The following is a 22,824-nucleotide window of genomic DNA, read 5'->3' as shown; positions in this document are numbered from 1 at the left end:
AACATTTGTTATTGAAGTAGCAGTCCTGGGAGTGCATTCTGACGAAGACAACAAAAGGTAATCAAACTTTTATAATAGTAAATCTGATTTTGATGAAGACTAAACTTGCCGGGTGTCTAAATAGCTAGCCCGTGATGGCTGGGCTATGTACTTAGAATATTGCAAAATGTGCTTTCACCAAAAAGCTATTTTAAAATCGGACATATCGAGTGCATAGAGGAGTTCTGTATCTATAATTCTTAAAATAATTGTTATACTTTTTGTGGACGTTTATCGTGAGTAATTTAGTAAATTGTTTGCAAATTCCCCGGAAGTTTGCGGGGGGTATGCTAGTTCTGAACGTCACATGCTAATGTAAAAAGCTGTTTTTTGATATAAATATGAACTTGATTGAACAAAACATGCATGTATTGTATAACAATGTCCTAGGTGTGTCATATGATGAAGATCAAAGGTTAGTGCTGCATTTAGCTGTCTTCTGGGTTTTTGTGACATTATATGCTAGCTTGAAAAATGGGTGTCTGATTATTTCTGGCTTGGTACTCTGCTGACATAATCTAATGTTTTGCTTTCGCTGTAAAGCCTTTTTGAAATCGGACAGTGTGGTTAGATAAAGGAGAGTCTTGTCTTTAAAATGCTGTGAAATAGTCATATGTTTGAAAAATTGAAGTTTTTGTATTTTTGAAGATTTTGTCATTCGCGCCACGCCTATCATTGGATATTGGAGCAGGTGTTCCGCTAGCGGAACGTCTAGATGTAAGAGGTTAAATGCTGAGCTGTAATCGATGAACAGCATTCTTACATAGGTATTCCTCTTGTCCAGATGGGTTAGGGCAGTGTGCAGTGTGATGGCGATTGCGTCGTCTGTGGACCTATTGGGTCGGTAAGCAAATTGGAGTGGGTCTAGGGTGTCAGGTAGGGTGGAGGTGATATGATCCTTGACTAGTCTCTCAAAGCACTTCATGATGACGGAAGTGAGTGCTACAGGGCGGTAGTCATTTAGCTCAGTTACCTTGGCTTTCTTGGAAACAGGAACAATGGTGGCCCTCTTGAAGCATGTGGGGACAACAGACTGGGATAAGGATTGATTGAATATGTCCGTAAACACACCAGCCAGCTGGTCTGCGCATGCTCTGAGGACGCGGCCGGGGATGCCGTCTGGGCCTGCAGCCTTGCGAGGGTTAACACGTTTAAATGTTTTACTCACGTTGGCTGCAGTGAAGGAGAGCCCGCAGGTTTTGGTAGTGGGCCGTGTTAGTGGCACTGTATTGTCCTCAAAGCGAGCAAAAAAGTTGTTTAGTCTGTCTGGGAGCAAGGCATCGTGATCTGCGACGGGGCTGATTTTTCTTATGTAGTCCGTGATTGACTGTAGACCCTGCCACATACCTCTCGTGTCTGAGCCGTTGAATTGCGACTCCACTTTGTCTCTGTACTTTCGCTTAGCTTGTTTGATTGCCTTGCGGAGGGAATAGCTACACTGTTTGTATTCGGTCATGTTTCCGGTCACTTTGCCCTGATTAAAAGCAGTGCGCTGCCATCAATCCACGGTTTTTGGTTGGGGAATGTTTTAATAGACGCTGTTGGTACGACATCACCGATGCACTTGTTAATGAACTCGCACACCGAGTCAGTGTATTCGTCAATGTTGTTGTTCGCAGCAATGCGGAACATATCCCAGTCCACGTGATCGAAGCAATCTTGAAGCGTGGAATCCGATTGGTCGGACCAGCGTTGAACAGACCTGAGGGCGGGAGCTTCCTGTTTTAGTTTCTGTCTATAGGCTGGGAGCAACAAAATGGAGTCGTGGTCAGCTTTTCCAAAGGGAGGGCGGGGGAGGGCCTTATATGCGTCGCGGAAGTTAGAATAACAGTGGTCTAGAGTTTTGCCCGCCCTGGTAGCACAACCGATATGCTGATAGAATTTGGGGAGCCTTGTTTTCAGATTAGCCTTGTTAAAATCCCTGGCTACAATAAATGTAGCCGCAGGATATGTGGTTTCCAGTTTACATAGATTCCAATGAAGTTCTTTCAGGGCCGTCGATGTGTCTGCTTGGGGGGGGGGTATACACGACTGTGATTATAATTGAAGAGAATTCTCTTGGTAGATAATGCGGTCGGCATTTGATAGTGAGGAATTCTAAGTCAGGTGAACAAAATGACTTGAGTTTCTGTATGTTGTAATGATCACACCACGTCTTGTTAATCATAAGGCATACACCCCCACCCTTCTTCTTACCAGAGAGATGCTTGTTTCTGTCGGCACGATGCGTGAAGAAACCAGGTGGCTATACCGACTCAGATAGTGTGTCTCGAGTGAGCCATGTTTCCGCGAAACAAAGAACGTTACAGTCTCAGATGTCTCTCTGGAATGCTACCCTTGCTCGGATTTCGTCTACCTTGTTGTCAAGAGACTGGACATTGGCGAGTAGTATGCTCGGGAGCGGTGCGCCCGTCTACGGAGCCTGACCAGAAGACCGCTCCATCTGCCCCTTCTTCTACGGCGTCGTTGTTTTTGGTCGCCTGCTGGGATCCGATCCATTGTCCTGGGTGGTGGGCCAAACAGAGGATCCGCTTCGGGAAAGTCGTACTTCTGGTTGTAATGTTGGTGAGTTGACGTTGCTCTTATATCCAATAGTTCCTCCCGACTGTATGTAGTAAAACCTAAGATTACCTGGGGTAACAATGTAATAAATAACACATAAAAAAGCAAAATACTGCATAGTTTTCTAGGAACGCGAAGCGAGGCGGCCATCTTTGTCGGCGCCGGAAGTCACAGTATGTCATTCACGTCGGGCTCGTTAGACTCGTTAAAGGAAAAAAAGGATTCTGCCAGTCTGTGGTGATTAATCGCAGTTCTGATGTCCAGAAGTATTTTCGGTCATAAGAGACGGTAGCAGCAACATTATGTACAAAATAAGTAAAAAAATAAGTTACAAACATCGCAAAGAAACAAACAAAAAAAACACAATTATTTTGGAACACGTAAAACGTCAGCCTTCTTCTCCGGCGCCATCTACAGACTTGAGTACTACGGGTCAGTAGTCATTTAGGCAGGTTACCTTAGTGTTTTTGAGCACAGGGACTATGGTGCAGGGACTATGGTGGTCTGCTTAAAATATGTTGGTATTTCAGACTCGAACAGGGGGAGGTTGGAGATCCCATTGGAGTCATAAACTAAATGGATTTCCAGTCTCTGTGTAATATGAGAAACTTGGAAAGAAACCTGAAGGATCATCTTTGCCTATACAGTGTCCTCATTCTGTAGTTCCCCTGTCTTAGCTCCAGGACCTGACGGAGAGGAGACTCAACAGCAACTGAAAACCAATTCTCAATTTGAACCCTACAGCTGTAGGACACCATCCACAGGAGGTTGGTGGCACCTTAATTGGGGAGGACAGGCTCGAGGTAATGGCTGAAGCGGAATTGGTAGAATGCTATCAAATACATCAAACACATGGTTTCCGTTTGTTTGATGCCATTCAATTTGCTCCATTCCAGCCACTATTATGAGCCGTCCTCCCCTCAGCAGCCTCCACTGACACCATCATATCTCCATTTACAATTCCTAGTCAATTGCCTATTGGGTGCAAAAGAAGCTTACACTGTATTGCACATACGACGAGGGTTGCAAGATTGAACTCTATTATCAGTACAATGTATGTTCACTAGTGTTTAGGGACTGAGTAATTTACAGGATGAGGACCAGTCTAGTGTAAAATTGGTACGTTATACAGCACAATGTAATACCCAACCGCTATTTATATCTGGTCTCATAAAGGTGTCATCATGTATACCCCCTTCAAATAAAGTGTTTCCCAGCAATTTTAGGTCTGCTTACTTTCGATTGACCTGTTGTGTTTTGCACCATTTACCTTGTGTATTTTGCAGAGCTGTCCCCAGCATGTCTTCACTGTCTTCCAGTTCCTCCCCACTGACCCTCCTCCAAGAGGACAGCTCATTGGACGTTGACCAGCCACAGGACCCAGGCTCAAAGGAACAGTGGGCTCCATAGGGCAGAGCATCTCCATAGGGACACAGTGGATCAAAACATACTCACTTCACCAGCTCATTCAGTGCCCTGTACACTTATAAATACGGATACAGCTTATAAAAATGAAAGCTTCTAGGAAATGATCAAATATGGCAGGGTGACAAGATCTATTGACTAACCTTTTTAAAGAGCACCTTGTATACTAATTTGAGCACTCCAGCACATTATATTTTCTTCTCAAAATGTAGTGGCTTTTGAATGTGCAAAAGAAAGGCTATCCTATTGTGCTGAAGCCATGTCATCTCTCCAGGGTTCCACTATTCAATAAACATTATTCATTTTATTACTTACTGGAGGGATCAGTTTTATTCTCCATGTGGGAACTATTCTTTGCATTGAATGATGAATGTTTTGATTGAGTGTTGAGCAGGTTAGTGTTCTTCGTCATGAATCTTGTTCTGGAGGCAGCTCTGCAGAGTGCTTAACCCTAACCACACTGCTAATCCTAATGCCTAACCTTAAATTAAGACCAAAAAAGCACATTTCTGTTTAAATGAATTTGTACAATATAGCAAATTTTGACTAAATATATAGCAAAAAAAATCACTCAGTTCTGCCTCCAGGACAAGACTCATGACAATACATGGCAACCTGTGAGTGTTGAGAAGGCTTGTATGACTAATGGTGTTGTTGTGAGCATTGATGCAAGGGCTGCAAGCACTGAGTGTACCTTCATGTTTTCACTAATTTCTAAATTCACTGAATAATTTTACAAAGCTGCAGTTTAAAAGAGCATTTCAGTTCAAATTATAGTTGAATAATGGTATTTCAGTTTCAAGGGGTGTCTCGGAGAAACAGTAATCTTAACAAACCCACAGAGAATGGTCCAAAGGAACATATTAGCCTTAGTGGGAGGACTCTGGCTGGCACTTTTCTGTCTCTTAATGCAATGTCCATCTAGTGGTTGTTATACTTTGCTTTTAGCATAAGGGACTGAGACATAGAGAGGAGGAGAGCACTTACTGTTGGCTAATACACTGCTTCCAGTGAAAGGATTAACAATTTATCATGGTCATTAAACTTTAATATAGTTTATGCAAGCGGCATGCACCCTGCCAGTAGCACCACACTCAACAAAAACAGTGTGATTTAAAGATGGGGAAACTCTTTTTCCCGAAGATGATTCAAACATAATCTGATCCAACGTTATAAAACCTACTTTGAAATAATATTGGTTTTAGTGAGTAAAAATGTTTATCTAAGCTAACAATGAATTATGGAGAAGGCCTATCTACGGAATAGTAGGGCCAAGTGTAATAAACGGCAATGTGTGGTGGCACTTGGTAAAAACAACATTTTTGCACTGATAGTACAATATTTCGAGAATAAAGTCAAAATTATATTTTGTGAATAAAGTAAAAACGTTAGGCTACAGATATTTTTCTAAGCCCTAATCACATGCGATTGCTGGCATCAGCACAGATCACAGTACACTAGACTGGCAGCCAGCCAGCCGGTACACAGGTGAGATGTAAATCTAGTTTGTTCATTTCAGTGGCTTGGGTAAATGACATTACAAAAGGAAGCAAATAATTAGTAGGAATACATTTGTCGTCCTTTTTATGTCGCCAGATTGACTTTAGATGCAGTATAATGTTAGCTAGCTAGATTGAGAGATCAGTGAATGATAGATAGCTAGCTAACGTTAGCATTGCTAGCTATTTTTATGAACTTTGTTTGCTAATGAAAACATTGTCACATCTAAAGTAAATTTGACAACTTTTTTGGCACCTCTAGATATGCTAACATCTAACTATTTACATGACATATGTAGCTAGGGGTTCAGCTTCTTGAAGATGTCAATCATTAACATCTCGGATTTCCTGCACGACCGTGGGGTCGCAGAAGAATCCCTCTCAAAGTTGGAGGAGCAAAAGGTGTGTTCGCCATGGGGGGGTTGTGTAGAACCATACATAGGGGTAGCAGAATCGCGCAGAGCTCTGCTCTCTGCCTGCAAGAAGAATGTTGATCCTGACTTGATGCAATGTCACACCGATGACAGCAAAATTCTTGAACCAGATTACAGGTTCATAACTAGTCTACAGGTTATGGATCAGGTAACAGCCTAACACTTGAGACACACGTCAATGATTAGGTGTTACATTGGTGTAGTATTTTTGCATTGACATGGCATACTCTCTAAACAATAATTCCAACAAATTGGCTACTAGAGTATGTCTGCAGATGTTCGTCGACACCACTAGCAAACTCTACTGCTGTTATTTACCCTCTGCATTTCCTCTATTATATGCTCCAAATACAACTCATATTTATTCTCATCTTACATAGGAACATTTATTTGGTCTTTGTAAGATAAACAGTCATACATGCATCACTGCTTCTCAACAATGATCTTTCATATTTGAAGGGCCATTATATTCAGTTGTGAACAAAAAAGTATATTAAGCACAAAATGTGTGTCTGCCAAATAGGCACCATGTAGATAAGTGTCAGTCCACTGACTGGGCTGGACAAGCACTAATATGAATGAAATCTTCCTACTGTGCTTGTGTAAGGGTTTAAATTGACTATGTACAATACAGTGCATTCGGAATGTATTCAGACCCCTTCCCTTTTCCACCTTTTGTTACATTATAGCTTTATTCTAAAATTGAATAAATATATATATTTTTTCTCATCAATTTACACACAATACCCCATAATGACGAAGTGAAAACAGGTTATTAGAAAATGTTGTACATTTATAAATAAAAATAAATAAAAAACAGAAATTCCTTATTTACATAAGTATTCAGACTCCTTGCAATGAGACTCGAAATTGAGCTTGGGTGCATCCTATTTACATTGATCATCCTTGAGATGTTCCTACAACGTGATTGGAGTCCACCTGTGGTAAATTCAATTGATTGGACATGATTTGGAAGGCACACACCTGTCTATATAAGGTCCCACAGTTGACAGTGCATGTCAGAGCAAAAACAAAGCCATGAGGTTGAAGGAATTGTCCGTAGAGCACCGAGACAGAATTGTGTCGAGGGACAAAACTGGGGAAGGGTACAAAATAATGTCTGCAGCATTGAAGGTTCCCAAGAACACAGTGGCTTACATCATTCTTAAATGTTAGAAGTTTGGAACCACCAAGACTCCTCCTAGAGCTGGCCACCCGGCCAAACTTAGCAAAAGGGCTCCCAAGTGGCGCAGCAGTCTAAGGCACTGCATCTCAGTGCTAGTGGAGTCACTACAGACCCTGGTTCGATTACAGGCTGTGTCACAACCGGCCCTGATTGGGAGTCTCATAGGGCGGCGCACAAATCCCCCCGTGTCGTCTGGGTTAGGGTTTTGTTTGGGTAAGTCGTCATTGTCTCACTGGACCCTTTGATCACTTGGCTAAGCATGCCTCTCCTTAATGTCAATATGCCTTCTCCATTGCTGTTCTGGTTAGTGTTTATTGGCTTATTTCACTGTAGAGCCTCTAGCCCTGCTCATTATACCTTATCCAACCTCTCAGTTCCTCCACCCACACATGCTATGACATCTTCTGGTTTCAATGATGTTTCTAGAGACAATATCTCTCTCACAATCACTAAATGCCTAAGTTTATCTCCTCTGTACTCACATCCCACCATACCTTTGTCTGTACATTATACCTTGAAGCTATTTTATCGCCCCCAGAAACCTGCTCCTTTTTCTCTCTATTCTGGACGTCACAGACGACCAATTCTTATAGCTTTTAGCCGTACCCTCATACTTATTCTTCTCTGCTCCTCTGGGGATGTAGAGGTGAATCCAGGCCCTGCAGTGCCTGGCTCCACTCCTACTCCCCAGGCGCTCTCTTTTGATGACTTCTGTAACCGTAATAACCTTGGTTTCATGCATGTTAACATTAGAAGCCTCCTCCCTAAGTTTGTTTTATTCACTGCTTTAGCACACTCCGCCAACCCGGATGTCCTAGCTGTGTCTGAATCTTGGCTTAGGAAGTCCACCAAAAACTCTGAAATCTTCATCCCTAACTACAACGTTTTCAGACAAGATAGAACGACCAAAGGGGGCGGTGTTGCAATCTACTGCAGAGATAGCCTGCAGAGTTCTGTCCTGCTACCCAGGTCTGTACCCAAACAATTTGAACTTCTACTTTTAAAAATCCACCTCTCCAAAAACAAGTCTCTCACCGTTGCCGCCTGCTATAGACCCCCCTCGGCCCCTAGTTGTGCTCTGGACACCATATGTGAACTGATTGCCCCCCATCTATCTTCAGAGCTCGTGCTACTAGGTGACCTAAACTGGGACATGCTTAACACCCCAGCCATCCTACAATCCAAGCTTGATGCCCTCAATCTCACACAAATTATTAATGAACCCACCAGGTACAACCCCAAAGCCGCAAACACTGGCACCCTCATAGATATCATCCTAACCAACGTGCCCTCTAAATACACCTCTGCTGTTTTCAACCAAGATCTCAGCGATCACTGCCTCATTGCCTGCACCCGTAATGGGTCAGCGGTCAAACGACCTCCACTCATCACTGTCAAACGCTCCCTGAAACATTTCAACGAGCAAGCCTTTCTAATCGACCTGGCCCTGGTATCCTGGAAGGATATTGACCTCATCCCGTCAGTAGAGGATGCCTGGTTATTTTTTTTAAATGCCTTCCTCTCCATCTTAAATAAGCATGCCCCTTTCAAGAACTTTAGAACCAGGAACAGATATAGCCCTTGGTTCTCCCCAGACCTGACTGCCCTTAACCAACACAAAAATATACTGTGGCGTTCTGCATTAGCATCGAACTGCCCCCGCGATATGCAACTTTTTAGGGAAGTTAGAAACCAATACACACAGGCAGTTAGAAACGCCAAGGCTAGCTTTTTCAAACAGAAATTTGCTTCGTGCAACTCCAACTCTAAAAAGTTCTGGGACATTGTAAAGTCCATGGAGAATAAGAACACCTCCTCCCAACTGCCCACTGCACTGAGGATAGGAAACTCTGTCACCACCGATAAGCCCACTATAATTGAGAATTTCAATAAGCATTTTTCTACGGCTGGCCATGCTTTCCACCTAACTACCCCTACTGCATTCAACAGCACTGCACCCCCACAGCTACTCGCCCAAGCCTCCCCCATTTCTCCTTCTCCCAAATCCATTCAGCTGATGTTCTGAAAGAGCTGCAAAATCTGGACCCCTACAAATCAGCTGGGCTTGACAATCTGGACCCTTTCTTTCTAAAATTATCTGCCGAAATTATTGCAACCCCTATTACTAGCCTGTTCAACCTCTCTTTCGTGTCGTCTGAGATTCCCATAGATTGGAAAGCAGCTGCTGTCATCCCCCTCTTCAAAGGAGGTGACACTCTTGACCCTAATTGCTACAGACCTATATCCATCCTACCCTGCCTTTCTAAGGTCTTCGAAAGCCAAGTCAACAAACAGATTACCGACCATTTCGAATCCCACCGCACCCTCTCCGCTATGCAATCTGGTTTCAGAGCTGGTCATGGGTGCACCTCAGCCACGCTCAAGGTCCTAAACGACATCGTAACCGCCATCGATAAGAAACAATACTGTGCTGCCGTATTCATTGACCTGGCCAAAGCTTTTGACTCTGTTAATCACCACATCCTCATCGGCAGACTCAGTAGCCTTGGTTTCTCAAACGATTGCGTCGCCTGGTTCACCAACTACTTCTCTGACAGAGTTAAGTGTGTCAAATCGGAGGGCCTACTGTCTGGACCTCTGGCAGTCTCTATGGGGGTACCACAGGGTTCAATTCTTGGGCCAACTCTTTTCTCTGTATACATAAATGATGTCGCTCTTGCTGCTGGTGAATCTCTGATCCACCTCTACGCAGACGACACCATTCTGTACACTTCTGGCCCTTCTTTGGACACTGTGTTAACAACCCTCCAGACGAGCTTCAATGCCATTCAACTCTCCTTCCGTGGTCTCCAACTGCTCCTAAACACAAGTAAAACTAAATGCATGCTCTTCAACCGATCGCTGCCTGCACCTGCCCGCCTGTCCAGCATCACTTCTCTGGACGGTTCTAACTTAGAATTTGTGGACAACTACAAATACCTAGGTGTCTGGTTAGACTGTAAACTCTCCTTCCAGACTCACATCAATCATCTCCAATCCAAAGTGAAATCTCGAATTGGCTTCCTATTTCGCAACAAAGCATCCTACACTCATGCTGCCAAACATACCCTCGTAAAACTGACCATCCTACCAATCCTCGACTTCGGCGATGTCATTTACAAAATAGCTTCCAATAACCTACTCAACAAGCTGGATGCAGTCTATCACAGTGCCATCCGTTTTGTCACCAAAGCCCCATATACTACCCACCACTGCGACCTGTACGCTCTCGTTGGCTGGCCTTCGCTTCATAATCGTCGCCAAACACATTGGCTCCAGGTCATCTACAAGACCCTGCTAGGTAAAGTCCCCCCTTATCTCCGCTCACTGGTCACCATAGCAGCACCCACCTGTAGCACGCGCTCCAGCAGGTATATCTCTCTGGTCACCCCTAAAGCCAACTCCTCCTTTGGTCGTCTCTCCTTCCAGTTCTCTGCTGCCAATGACTGGAACGAACTACAAAAATCTCTGAAACTGGAAACACTTATCTCCCTCACTAGCTTTAAGCACCAGCTGTCAGAGCAGCTCACAGATCACTGCACCTGTACATAGCCCATCTATAATTTAGCCCAAACTACTACCTCTTCCCCTACTGTATTTATTTATTTTATTTATTTTGCTCCTTTGCACCATATTATTTATATTTTATCTTTGAACTTTCTTCAAACTACAAATCTACCATTCCAGTGTTTTTCTTGCTATACTTTATTTACTTTGCCACCATGGCATTTTTTTTGCCTTTACCTCCCTTATCTCACATCATTTGCTCACATTGTATATAGTCTTATTTTTTTATTTTCTTTTCTTCTACTGCATCATTGATTGTATGTTGTTTTACTCCATGTGTAACTCTGTGTTTTTGTATGTTGTCGAACTGCTTTGCTTTATCTTGGCCAGGTCGCAATTGTAAATGAGAACTTGTTCTCAACTTGCCTACCTGGTTAAATAAAGGTGAAATAAAATAAATAAAAAATTGTAAATAAGAATTTGTTCTTAACTGACTTGCCTAGTTAAATAAAGGTTACATCTGGGGAGAAGGCCTTGGTCAGGGAGATGACCAAGAACCCAGTGGTCACTCTGACAGAGCTCCAGAATTCCTCTGTGGAGATGGGAGAACCTTCCAGAAGGACAACCATCTCTGCAGCACTTCACCAATCAGGCCTTTATGGTAGAGTAGTCAGAAAGAAGCCACTCCTCAGTAAAAGGCACATGACAGCCCGCTTGGAGTTTGCCAAAAGGCACCTAAAGGACTGTCAGACAATGAGAAACAAGATTCTGTGAGATGATGAAACCAAAATTGAACTCTTTGGCCTGAATGCCAAGCATCACATCTGAGCAGAAACCTGGCACTATCCCCACAGTGAGGCATGGTGGTGGGCAGTGGTGATTCTAGCATGTAAATCTTGGTGGGGCAAAAAATAAATAAATGTTGGATGCATGCCAGCAAAGCCACTACACAACACAACACTAAATGGTGACAAATGGTTCCCACAAACTGTTAGGGCCTACATAAAGCTGTCCCAATAGCAGTCCCAACAGGACACTTTACCACTGCTACACCTGGCTATCAGAGGACCCTTGTCTGGCAGCGAAACAGTACATTCAGCCTCATTTACTGCTTTAAAAAGAAACATAGCTGATATGGCTGACTTGCTTAAACAAATGTTGTTTCTACTGAGATGTACAATTGAGATGTACAAACTATGGCATAAGGGGACGACAAGCGGATAAGAGGCAATCCGTAATTTCGATTAAGACTAATGAGTGAGCTAGGACGGATGTAGTCAATATGACTATTTGTTCAGCACTTTTGAAATGTACAGCGACAGAATTCAGAACATGGGCCGTTCTTACGGTGTTCTCCCTGTACACCAAGTCAGAACCGTAGGATAAATAAAAGGGGCATATAAGCAGACAATGAAAGCTCTTACAATATTCAATGATTACATTTCTCTAAAACAGGTTATAGGCTACATGTGCACCACTAAATCAAAGCAGTAAGCAAAATTAAGAGGGGAAAATAGACCAAATTATTAAGGTGAGGCACATGGGCTACTAACAGCTTACTGCACAACATACACTTAGTATTACTTTCTTACCTACGGTATACATATCTCCCTGGCATATTACATAATTTATGCAGCAGCATACAATACATTTTTGGACTCAACTTGTTGTGATGTGCTCACTTGAACAGGAAGGTGGTGCGGCAATCCTTCGTGGGAAAATTTTGTCACCAAACATTGTCAAAGTCTGGCATTGTCTGGATTTATGGTGCTTTCAAGACAGCTGTGAACTAGGAAAAAAGCAAGGTTGAATCATGATGACGTCAGTGATCTTCAGGTCGTAGCTCTAGAAAGAAGCCAGAGTTCCGGATTTCCAATTCCGAGTTAGATGACCGTTCAAAACTTATTTTCCCAGTCAGAACTTGTTTTTTCCCCGAGTTCCCAGTTGTCTTGAACTCAGTGAAGTCAGATTTCCCAGTTACGAGTTAACAGCTGTTTTGAGCGTGGCACAAATCATGCTTCATTGACAGCATGGTCAACTTTGAATGTTTATCATTTTAAGCTTGGAAAAGAGACCCTTAATACCAGACTTGGGACCACACAGCCACTCCACTGAATAGAAGGCCAGTGATTGCTTTGCAGTTAGCCACTGATTCCTTCCAAACCACTCATTGTTGAATTTGCAATTTCCAACTTGTTGTGTAATGTCCAATGGTCGATGAGCAGCGATATGTTTTATCTATGATTTCTCTCCATTATTTCTCTTCATATGATAAGGATTAAAAAGGATTTGCCAGTAGATAGTCAACTTGATTCATGATGATGACTGATAGCTAAGATTTAGAAAGTATAATGTTGATATGATCAGTCCAATCAAAGCTACTGTAGGCTGTTTGGAGTGTTTATCTGACTGGAAAAAATTATTTCTGGTCCCCCTAAAACCAGAGTTGCACCCCTGACAAAAACAATAACATTCAAAATGGGTATTTAAAAACAGATACATGTAATACATTTACTCAAGTAGTATTTTACTGGGGGACTTTTACTTTAGTCATTTTCTATTAAGGTATCATTACTTTTACTCAAGTATGACAATTTAATACTTTTCCCACCACTGTGTGTGTATGTGTATATATATCAAATTTGATTGGTCACACACATATTTAGCATATCTTATTGGCGGTGTAGCGAAATGCTTATATTAGACACAGAACAAAACTATAAAACGGCACACAATTTCAACGATTTTACTGAGTTACAGTAGCACACCGTTGTCTCATTTTGTATCACATGTCCCCCAATCCCCAGTGAAAGTTGTGCCCCTGGTTTTTGTGCATCTCTGAGTGATGTTCTATCGACTCCTACGGTAATCATGTTTTCATGTGTATCTGAGTTTTTGGCAGAAATCCGGCCAGTATGACGTAGCACTGTGATAAAGTTGTTCTCACTACACTAGAAGTTAACACGAATACAACTTTTACATCGCGAAAACGTCTAACATACATGTCAGATTTCAATACTGGTCGATGTCATAACTCGAGAGGCTGTCTTCTCTTGAATGAGCCATTGATCATATTTTTGCCATATTCCTACCTCTGGAAATGTGTAATTTAACAGAGGGTCTAGCACATTTTTCCTATTTCTCTGCCTCTTTAGTCCAGGGTGCATTGCATGGTGCCGTTGCCAGAAATATTGCTGAAAGGAGATAGGAGTGAGCTCATGGGCTCCTGAGTTCTTCTGCAAAAAATATAGAATTAGAGTTGGATAAATGTAGATAAACTTGAATTTTTTTCACAAGGACTTCTACAGGATACTAAGATCAACATTAAAACCTTCAATCCAAATCCCATACCTAAAACCTTGATTTTGGACAGAATTACCTGAATGGATTATTACTACCAAGGACTACTGTATCAAGAAAAAACTTCTAACAAACTAAAACCTGCAGAAGAAACACACCTGATCCTGGAAATAACATCCAACACAAAACTGAGTGAGTAATATTCAATCTGAAGCTACGTATGAAGCCAAAATGTAAAAGACAATCTCTAGGTAATTATGTTACGTAAAGCAGACAGCACAGGACTCACCAACCCAACAGACTCCACCCCCTCCTATCAGCCCTCCTGTCAGCTCCCCCCATAGCCCTCCTGACAACCCCCCCACATCCACCGAAGACACACAAAAGCCAGAGATTGTGCTCCTCATTGACTCAAAATGGCAAATACATTCAATAGGATAAACTTTTTCCCAAACACAAAGTGGCTTGACTCTGGTGCCCAAACACTAGGCATGCCCTGGAGCTGTTGTCAGCTCCAGGGCAAGCCCAATCCTGAGACTTCAGATTCTCAACATGCTCTGCTCACACCTACTGTAATGTTCCAGACCTAAACCACACAAAAACAACACTGGACACTATGGAACACAAAGATTTTACTATCTCATCCTAGAATATACAAGGTCTGAGATCATCAGCCTTTGGCCAAAAGAGCAGGAACCCAGACTTCAAAGAAATTGGAAATACGGAGATTGTCATCCTACAAGAAACATGGTATAAAGGAGACGGACCCACTGGTTGCCCTCTACGTTAGAGAGCTGGGAGTCCTATCCATCAAACTACCAGGTGTGAAACAGGGAAGAGACTCAGGGGGTATGCTAATTGGGTATAGAGCAGACCTAACCCACTCTATTAAATTAGTCAAAACAGGAACATTTTACATCTGGCTAGAAGTTAATAAGGAAATGATCTCAGAGAAAAATGTCCTCATGTGTGTTACCTACATCCCCCCAATAGAATCATGACAGCTTCTCCATCCTACAGGGGGAGATCAACATTTTCCAGGCTCAGGGACATGTACTAGTCTGTGGCAACCTAAATGCCAGAACTGGACAAGAACCCGACACCCTCAGCACACAGGGCGACAAACACATACCTGGAGGTGACAGCATTCCCTCCCCCATATGCCCCCTTAGACACAACTACGACAACATAACCAACAAAAACGGGTCACAACTCCTGCCGCTCTGTCGGACGCTGGGTATGTACATAGTCAATGGTAAGCTTCGAGGGGACTGCTATGGTAGATACACCTATAGCTCATCTCTTGGCAGTAGTACTGTAGACTACTTTATCACTGACCTCAACCCAGAGTTTCTCAGAGCGTTCAGTCAGTCCACTGACACCCCTATCAGATCACAGCAAAATCACACTGTACTTGAACAGAGCTATGCTCAATCAAGAGGCATCAAAGTAAAATGAACTGAATAATATTAAGAAATGCTATAAATGGAAGGAAAATTGTGTGGAAATCTACCAAAAAACAATTAGGCAACAAAAAATTCAATCCCTTACAATTTCCTGGACATAAGGTGTAAACTTGGCAGTAGAAAACCTAAACAGCATATTTGACCTCTCAGCTTCCCAATCAAATAAAAAAAATGGCAAGCAGACAACCTAAGAAAATTAACAACAATGACAAATTGAGAAACCTATCCAACCAAAAACAGAGACCCAGAAAACCTGAGCCTTCACTATGGTGAATCACTAAAACAATACAGAAATACACTACAGAAAAAGAAGGAACAGCACGTCAGAAATAAGCTCAATGTAATTGAATAATCCGTAGAATCTAACCACTTCTGGGAAAATTGGAAAACTCTAAGCAAACAACACAAAGAGTTACCTAAAACTGAGATTTATGGAAAAACCACTTCTCAATTTTTTTGGGCACCATAGCAAAGAACAAACAGCAAAAACATATACATGATCAAATACAAATCTTAGAAGCAACTATTATAGATTACCAGAACCCACTGGATTCTCCAATTACATTGAATGAACTACAGGACAAAATACAAACCCTCCAACACAAAAAGGCCAATGGGGTTGATGGTATCCTCAATGAAATGTTAAAATATTAAGACCACAAATTCCAATTGGCTATACTTAAACTATTTAACATCATCCTCAGCTCTGATATCTTACCCAATATTTGGAACCAAGGACTGATCACCACAAAAGTTGAGACAAATTTGATCCCAATAACTACCGGGGGATATACATCAACCTTGGGAAAATCCTCTGCATTATCATTAACAGCAGACTCGTTCATTTTCTCAGTGAAAATAGGCAAAAAACACATTCCTTTCCACAATACCGGGGGTGTGACAGGGATGCAGCTTAAGCTCAACATATACAGTTGAAGTCGGAAGTTTACATACACCTTAGCCAAATACATTTAAACTCAGTTTTTCACAATTCCTGACATTTAATCCGAGTAAAAATTCCCTGTCTTAGGTCAATAAGGATCACCACTTTATTTTAAGAATGTGAAATGTCAGAATAATAGTAGAGAGAATGATTTATTTCAGCTTTTATTTCTTTCATCACATTCCCAGTGGGTCAGAAGTTTACATACACTCAATTAGTATTTGGTAGCATTGCCTTGAAATTGTGTAACTTGGGTCAAACGTTTCAGGTAGCCTTCCACAAGCTTCCCACAATACGTTGGGTGAATTTTTGCACATTCCTCCTGACAGAGCTGGTGTAACTGAGTCAGGTTTGTAGGCCTTCTTGCTCACACACGCTTTTTCAGTTCTGCCCACACATTTTCTATAGGATTGAGGTCAGGGCTTTGTGATGGCGACTCCAATACCTTGACTTTGATGTCCTTAAGCCATTTTGCCACAACTTTGGAAGTATGCTTGGGGTCATTGTCCATTTGGAAGACCCATTTGCGACCAAGCTTTAACTTCCTGACTGATGTCTTGAGATGTTGCTTCAATATATCCACATCATTTTCCTGCGTCATGATGCCATATATGGACCAGTACCTCCTGCAGCAAAGCACCCCCACAACATGATGCTACCACCCCCGTGCTTCACGGTTGAGATGGTGTTTTTCTGATTGAAAGCCTCCCCCTTTTTCCTCCAAACATAACAGTGGTCATTATGGCCAAACAGTTCTATTTTTGTTTCATCAGACCAGAGGACATTTCTCCAAAAAGTACCATCTTTGACCCCATGTGCAGTTGCAAACCGTAGTCTGGTTTTTTTATGCCGGTTTTGGAGCAGTGGCTTCTTCCTTGCTGAGCGGCCTTTCAGGTTATGTCGATATAGGACTTGTTTTACTCTGGATATATATACACTTTTGTACCTGTTTCCTCCAGCATCTTTACAAGGTCCTTTGCTGTTGTTCTGGGATTGATTTGCAATTTTCGCAACAAAGTATGTTCATCTCTAGGAGAGAGAACGCGTCTCCTTCCTGAGCAGTATGATGGCTGCGTGGTCCAATGGTATTTATACTTACGTACTATTGTTTGTACAGATGAACGTGGTACCTTCAGGTGTTTGGAAATTGCTCCCAAGGATGAACCAGACTTGTGGAGGTCCACAATTTTTTTCTGAGGTATTGGCTGATTTCTTTTGATTTTCCCATGATGTCAAGCAAAGAGGCACTGAGTTTGAAGGTAGGCCTTGAAATACATCCACAGGTACACCACCAATTGACTGAAATGATGTCAATTAGCCTATCAGAAGATTCTAAAGCCATGACATCATTTTCTGGAATTTTCCAAGCTGTTTAAAGGCACAGTCAACTTCTGACCCACTGGAATTGTGATACAGTGAATTATAAATGAAATAATCTATCTGTAAACAATTAATGGATAAATTACTTGTGTCATGCACAAAGTAGATGTCCTAACTGACTTGCCAAAACTATAGTTTGTTAACAAGAAATTTGTGGAGTCGTTGAAAAACGAGTTTTAATGACTCCAACCTAAGTGTATGTAAACTTCCGACTTCAACTGTATATACATTATTTGACGAGGGCGCTAGAACAATCTGACATCAAATGTCTACTGTTTTCTGATGATCTGGTCCTTCTGTCCCAAACGAAGGAAGGCCTACAGCAGCATCTTCTGCACAGATTCTGTCAGACCTGGGCCCTGACAGTAAATCTCAGTAAGACAAAAATAATGGTGTCCAAAAAAAGTTCATTTGCCAGGACCACGAATACAAATTCCATCTAGACAACGTTGCCGTAGAGCACACAAAACACTATACAAACCTCGGCCTAAACATCAGCACCACAGGTAACTTCCACAAAGCTGTGAACGATCTGAGCGACAAGGCAAGAAGGGCCTTCTATGCCATCAACAGGAACATAAAATTTGACATACCAATTAGGATCTGGCTAAAAATACTTGAATCAGTTATAGAACCCATTGCCCTTTATGGTAGTGAGGTCTGGGGTCCGCCCACCAACCAAGAATTCACAAAATGGAACACCAAATTGAGACTACTGTATGCATGCAGAATTCTCCAAAACTATCCAAAACTAAATAACGCACAAATAACAGAATTAGGCCCATCCCCGCTAATTATCAAAATCTAGAAAAAGAGCCATTAAATTCTACAACCACCTAAAAGGAAGCGAATCCCAAATCTTCCATAACAAAGCCATCACCTACAGAGAGATGAACTGGAGAAGAGCCCCCTGAACATGCTGGTCCTGTCCAGGACAGCAACACAAATTAGACCAAATCATGAGAAAATTACTTGACACATTGGAAAGAATTTACAAGAAAACAGAACAAACTAGAATGTAATTTGGCCCTAAACAGAGAGTACACAGTGGCAGAATACCTGACCAAGGTGTCTGTCCCTAAATTAAGGAATTCTTTGACTTTGTACAAACTCAGTGAGCATAGCCTTGATATTGAGAAAAGCCGCCGAAGGCAGACCTGGTTCTCAAGAGAAGAAAGGCTATGTACACACTACCCACAAAAATGAGGTGGAAACTGAGCTGCACTTCCTAACCTCCTGCCAAATGTATGACCATATTAGAGACTATTCCCCTCAGATTACACAGACCCACAAAGAATTCGCAAAAACAAATCCAATTTTGATAAAGTACCATATCTATTTGGTTAAAAATACCACAGGGTGCAATCACAGCAGCAATATTTGTGACCTGTTGCCACAATAAAAGGGTAACCAGTGAAGAACAAACACTATTGTTAATTCAACCCCTATTTCTGTTTATTTATTTTCCCCTTTGTACTCTATTTGCACATCATTACAACACTGTATATAGACATAATATAACATTTGAAATGTCTTTATTCTTTTGGATCTTTTGTGAGTGTAATTTTTAGTGTTCATTTTTTATTGTTGATTTCACTTTTGTTTATTATCTACTTCACTTGCTCAGACAATGTAAACATATGTTTCCCATGCCAATAAAGACCCTTAAACTGAAATAGAAATGTATAGGAATCCAATGAATGAACGAAAGTATAACGCCACACCCAGCAGACTGTCGACCAATAACATTCAGGTTGTCATGCTGCATCACGCGGATGTCAAGCATCTCATCACACAACCCCTTCTCAAAGTCAATGTATATGTCGAGAAGCGTACCTATTTTCCTGGAAAGTATGTAATGTCATGATTCCAAAGCTATTCGATATTACAGATAGAAAGTTAGTTATCTCACATCTCGGAAAAGATGTGTAATGTTGTACTTCTTGTTTGCGAAATTGGTGCTAATGTTGGGTTTTTGTGCTAGCGCCCAATAGACTCCTGTTCACTCCTTGAAGGAGAGTGCTCCTTGTTCCATGAGTGTGTGAATCACACACACTCAGAGATCATTTACAAACGCAGGATTTGTGTTTAGTGAGTTTGCCAGATCAGAGGCAGTAGGAATGATTACACGTTACATTGATTGGTGCGTGAATTTGACCATAATTCTGTCCCGCCTGAGCATTCTAAATGTAACAAGTACTTTTTGGTGTCAGGGAAAATGTATGAGAGGAAAAAGTTAATATTTTCTTTAGGAATGTAGTGGAGTAAAACTAAAAGTTGTCAAAAATAGAAATAGTAAAGTACCCCAACCCCAAGAAACGACTTAAGTAAAAATGCTTTAAAAAGTACTATTTAAGTACTTTACACCACTGTATAAAGTACTTAAGTGAATTTCATCATAATGAAGCATATTATTTGTGAACAGCTATGTATAGTTATGAAGCCACCTAGTGGAGTGTTCTTGCCACAGCATTTTCTTGATAGGATTGTTCTGGACTTTTTTGTTGTTGTTGAATATTTAACTTATATTTGAAAAACAAGTGTCAAGGATAAAGATAACCACCATTGCACATTTTGAACAATTTGGAGGGATATAGCTGCTCTAAGGATTCTTAATTATTAATTTATGTTATGTTAAAAACTGTATTGTCACCTCCTGCTGCATGATAATATTGCAAGACAGTCAATTTTGGTTAGTTTTTCTTGTCTGCTGAAATGGCCTATGCCTTTGCTTTACTGTGTTGTGAGTATTTAAGCAAGTTTTATTTTCAAAAGCTGTTTTCTATGCAGTTATCCACACCAGGGAAATATAATGAGGATAAAATAATGAAATGACAATGTACACCATTTCCAATGCTTAGAATGTTCTATCATATTTCCTTTCCCCATAGATTGACAAATATGTTGTCCTGATCATGGATGATGCAGATATGGCCAGCTTCATTTCCTCATATGGAAATGTTGTGTTTTTGAAAAACTTGTGGAAAGCTGAAACTAAGAAAGCAATCAAGCAATGTGGAAGAGGAAGCCCACACCCCAGGAAGATCAGAGGAAGCAGACCAGAGGAAGACCAGAGGAAGATCAAGGACTCGCAGTATTGAAGTAGAGTGGATTCACACTGATAACAAGGACACCAAACAAGTCAGAGCAAAGCAAGGAGGAGGCACCAGAAAGGTTGTTATGGACTGCAGTGCAGGAGTTACTGAGATCCTGAAAGACGGAAAGGATATTTTCTTCCACACTGGACAATCCAGCAAAGGCCTTGAGACTGGCTTTGAGGTGTGGGACTTCAAACAAAACACAATTCCAGCTGATTTTTCCACTGGCACAATATATGAGACAGTCAAGATACCCAAGTTGAGTTTCTATATTGTAACTAAGCCATTGCAAGAGACACTTCCATCTCTGAGCCTTTGAGTGATGTGTCTCACGATGATGATGATGATGAATATGACAGCACTGAGTTCATTGTCAAGGATGAAGACCAAGTATCATAGCTCAGTCAACATGGGCCAAGCATCTCTGATTACCCAACCAGCACAGATATCCCCATCATCTTCAACCACCCAGTCATCAGAGATTAGATGATGATGAATATGACAGCACTGAGTTCATTGTCTAGGATGAAGACCAAGTATCAGAGGTCAGTCAGCATGTTCTAAGCATCACTGATTACACAGTCAGCACAGATATCCCCATCATCTTCAACCACCCAGTCATCAGAGATGAACAGTTCATCACTGATCGGCATTACCCTGAACTGAACTTATTAACGTGGTAAGTTTAGGCCAAGGTCACTGTACAAGCTCACCAAGAATAAATAATATCACCAATTTAATGCAGATAATAAAAACAAGTATTAAGAATAGCTGCTGGTGGGGTGTGTGTGATTGTTTCGTCAGCAAGGTATAATAAACATAATTATTACCTGCACACGTTTAAGGAAGCAGAACTGTATCAGACTTCTATCCAGGAAGAGGTTTTGGAAGAGGTTAATCCAGAACTGCACACTTTGTTTTCTTAATATTGCCCACCATGATTCAATTCACAGGTTTACAGTGCTACGTCCATAAAGGAAACTTCGGTATTTGGCAAAACTGTCATTGTGGTTTCTGCGTAGACACCTGCATTTTTTCTACTTGCCCATTTTCGGTACCTCTTGTCAGCGCAGACCCTCCCTGGGCACGCTCCCAAACGCGTAACACATGTAATGAAGTAATCTGCTATTGCCTTTGGGTCGTTGTTTGTGGTGTAAGCTTCCATCCACAAAACATAATGGCTAAAGCCATCTATGCAGCACTGTATTGCAATACCATATGGTTTCATTTTATCATATCCGTCCATATGCCATAGCGTGTTGGGACCTTTGGTTGTGTATTGCCATCATCTCATGCATTGTGCGCGCCTAAGCTCCACACGTTGACCTGACGATCGATCATCTTGATTATCTGTCTTATAGTGTCTTGCATTACTACAAAACCTCTCTGAATTGCACAGATATGCAACCCTCTGTAGCCTTGCATTTGCCCATTACTGTTGATTTCACTGTACAACGGCCAATACCTCATCCAAATCCGTGTGGTTCCTCCTTCTGAAAAGACCCAATCTGCGGCACAAACTCTTTAAGGTCCTAATACTTATAATAATATGGTTATTATGTGCTAAAGGGCAAGGATTTCCTTGTTACTAAAGCCAATTCTAAATTATTGTCACACCCTGATCTGTTTCATCTGTCTTTGTGATTGTCTCCACCCAGTGGCGGTTCTAGACCATTTCAACTGGGGGGGCCAAGCTGGGGCCAGTTGTACTGTTGAGGGGCCAGTTACATTAGGCGTTATTGTTGTCATATAGTTTTCTTCACTGCATTGCAGGCATTAGCAGGCAAAAGACCATGTTCATAATCATCATCATCGTTGCCACTGTCTAATAACGGACGTAAAAAAAGAACAATAGCAAAAATTTGTTATGTAAAAATGATTTCATACTCCACATTTACAAGGGCCACAAGGGGGTCCAAAAAAAAAAAACAGAACCGCAAGTGTCTCCACCCTCCACCGGTTTTTGACCTTTTCTGCCTGCCCTG

General features: G+C 41.6%; 1 protein-coding gene across 2 annotated transcripts in view; it reads right to left on the bottom strand.

Moving 5' to 3' along the window:
• The window catches only part of LOC106571863 (ALK tyrosine kinase receptor), a 105,714-nt gene that overhangs the window by 42,903 nt on the left and 39,987 nt on the right, over positions 1-22,824 (bottom strand). For both annotated transcript variants that reach the window (XM_014145404.2, XM_045714864.1), the window contains exon 7: positions 3,872-4,021. In XM_014145404.2, the coding sequence (XP_014000879.2) occupies positions 3,872-4,021 (150 nt within the window). The remainder of the gene's footprint in view (positions 1-3,871; positions 4,022-22,824) is intronic.

This window comes from Salmo salar, chromosome ssa01 (assembly GCF_905237065.1).
Source record: "Salmo salar chromosome ssa01, Ssal_v3.1, whole genome shotgun sequence".
Taxonomy (NCBI): Eukaryota; Metazoa; Chordata; class Actinopteri; order Salmoniformes; family Salmonidae; genus Salmo; species Salmo salar.
Note: the sequence above shows the minus strand (reverse complement) of the source record. Positions and strands in the feature narration are given on the sequence as shown.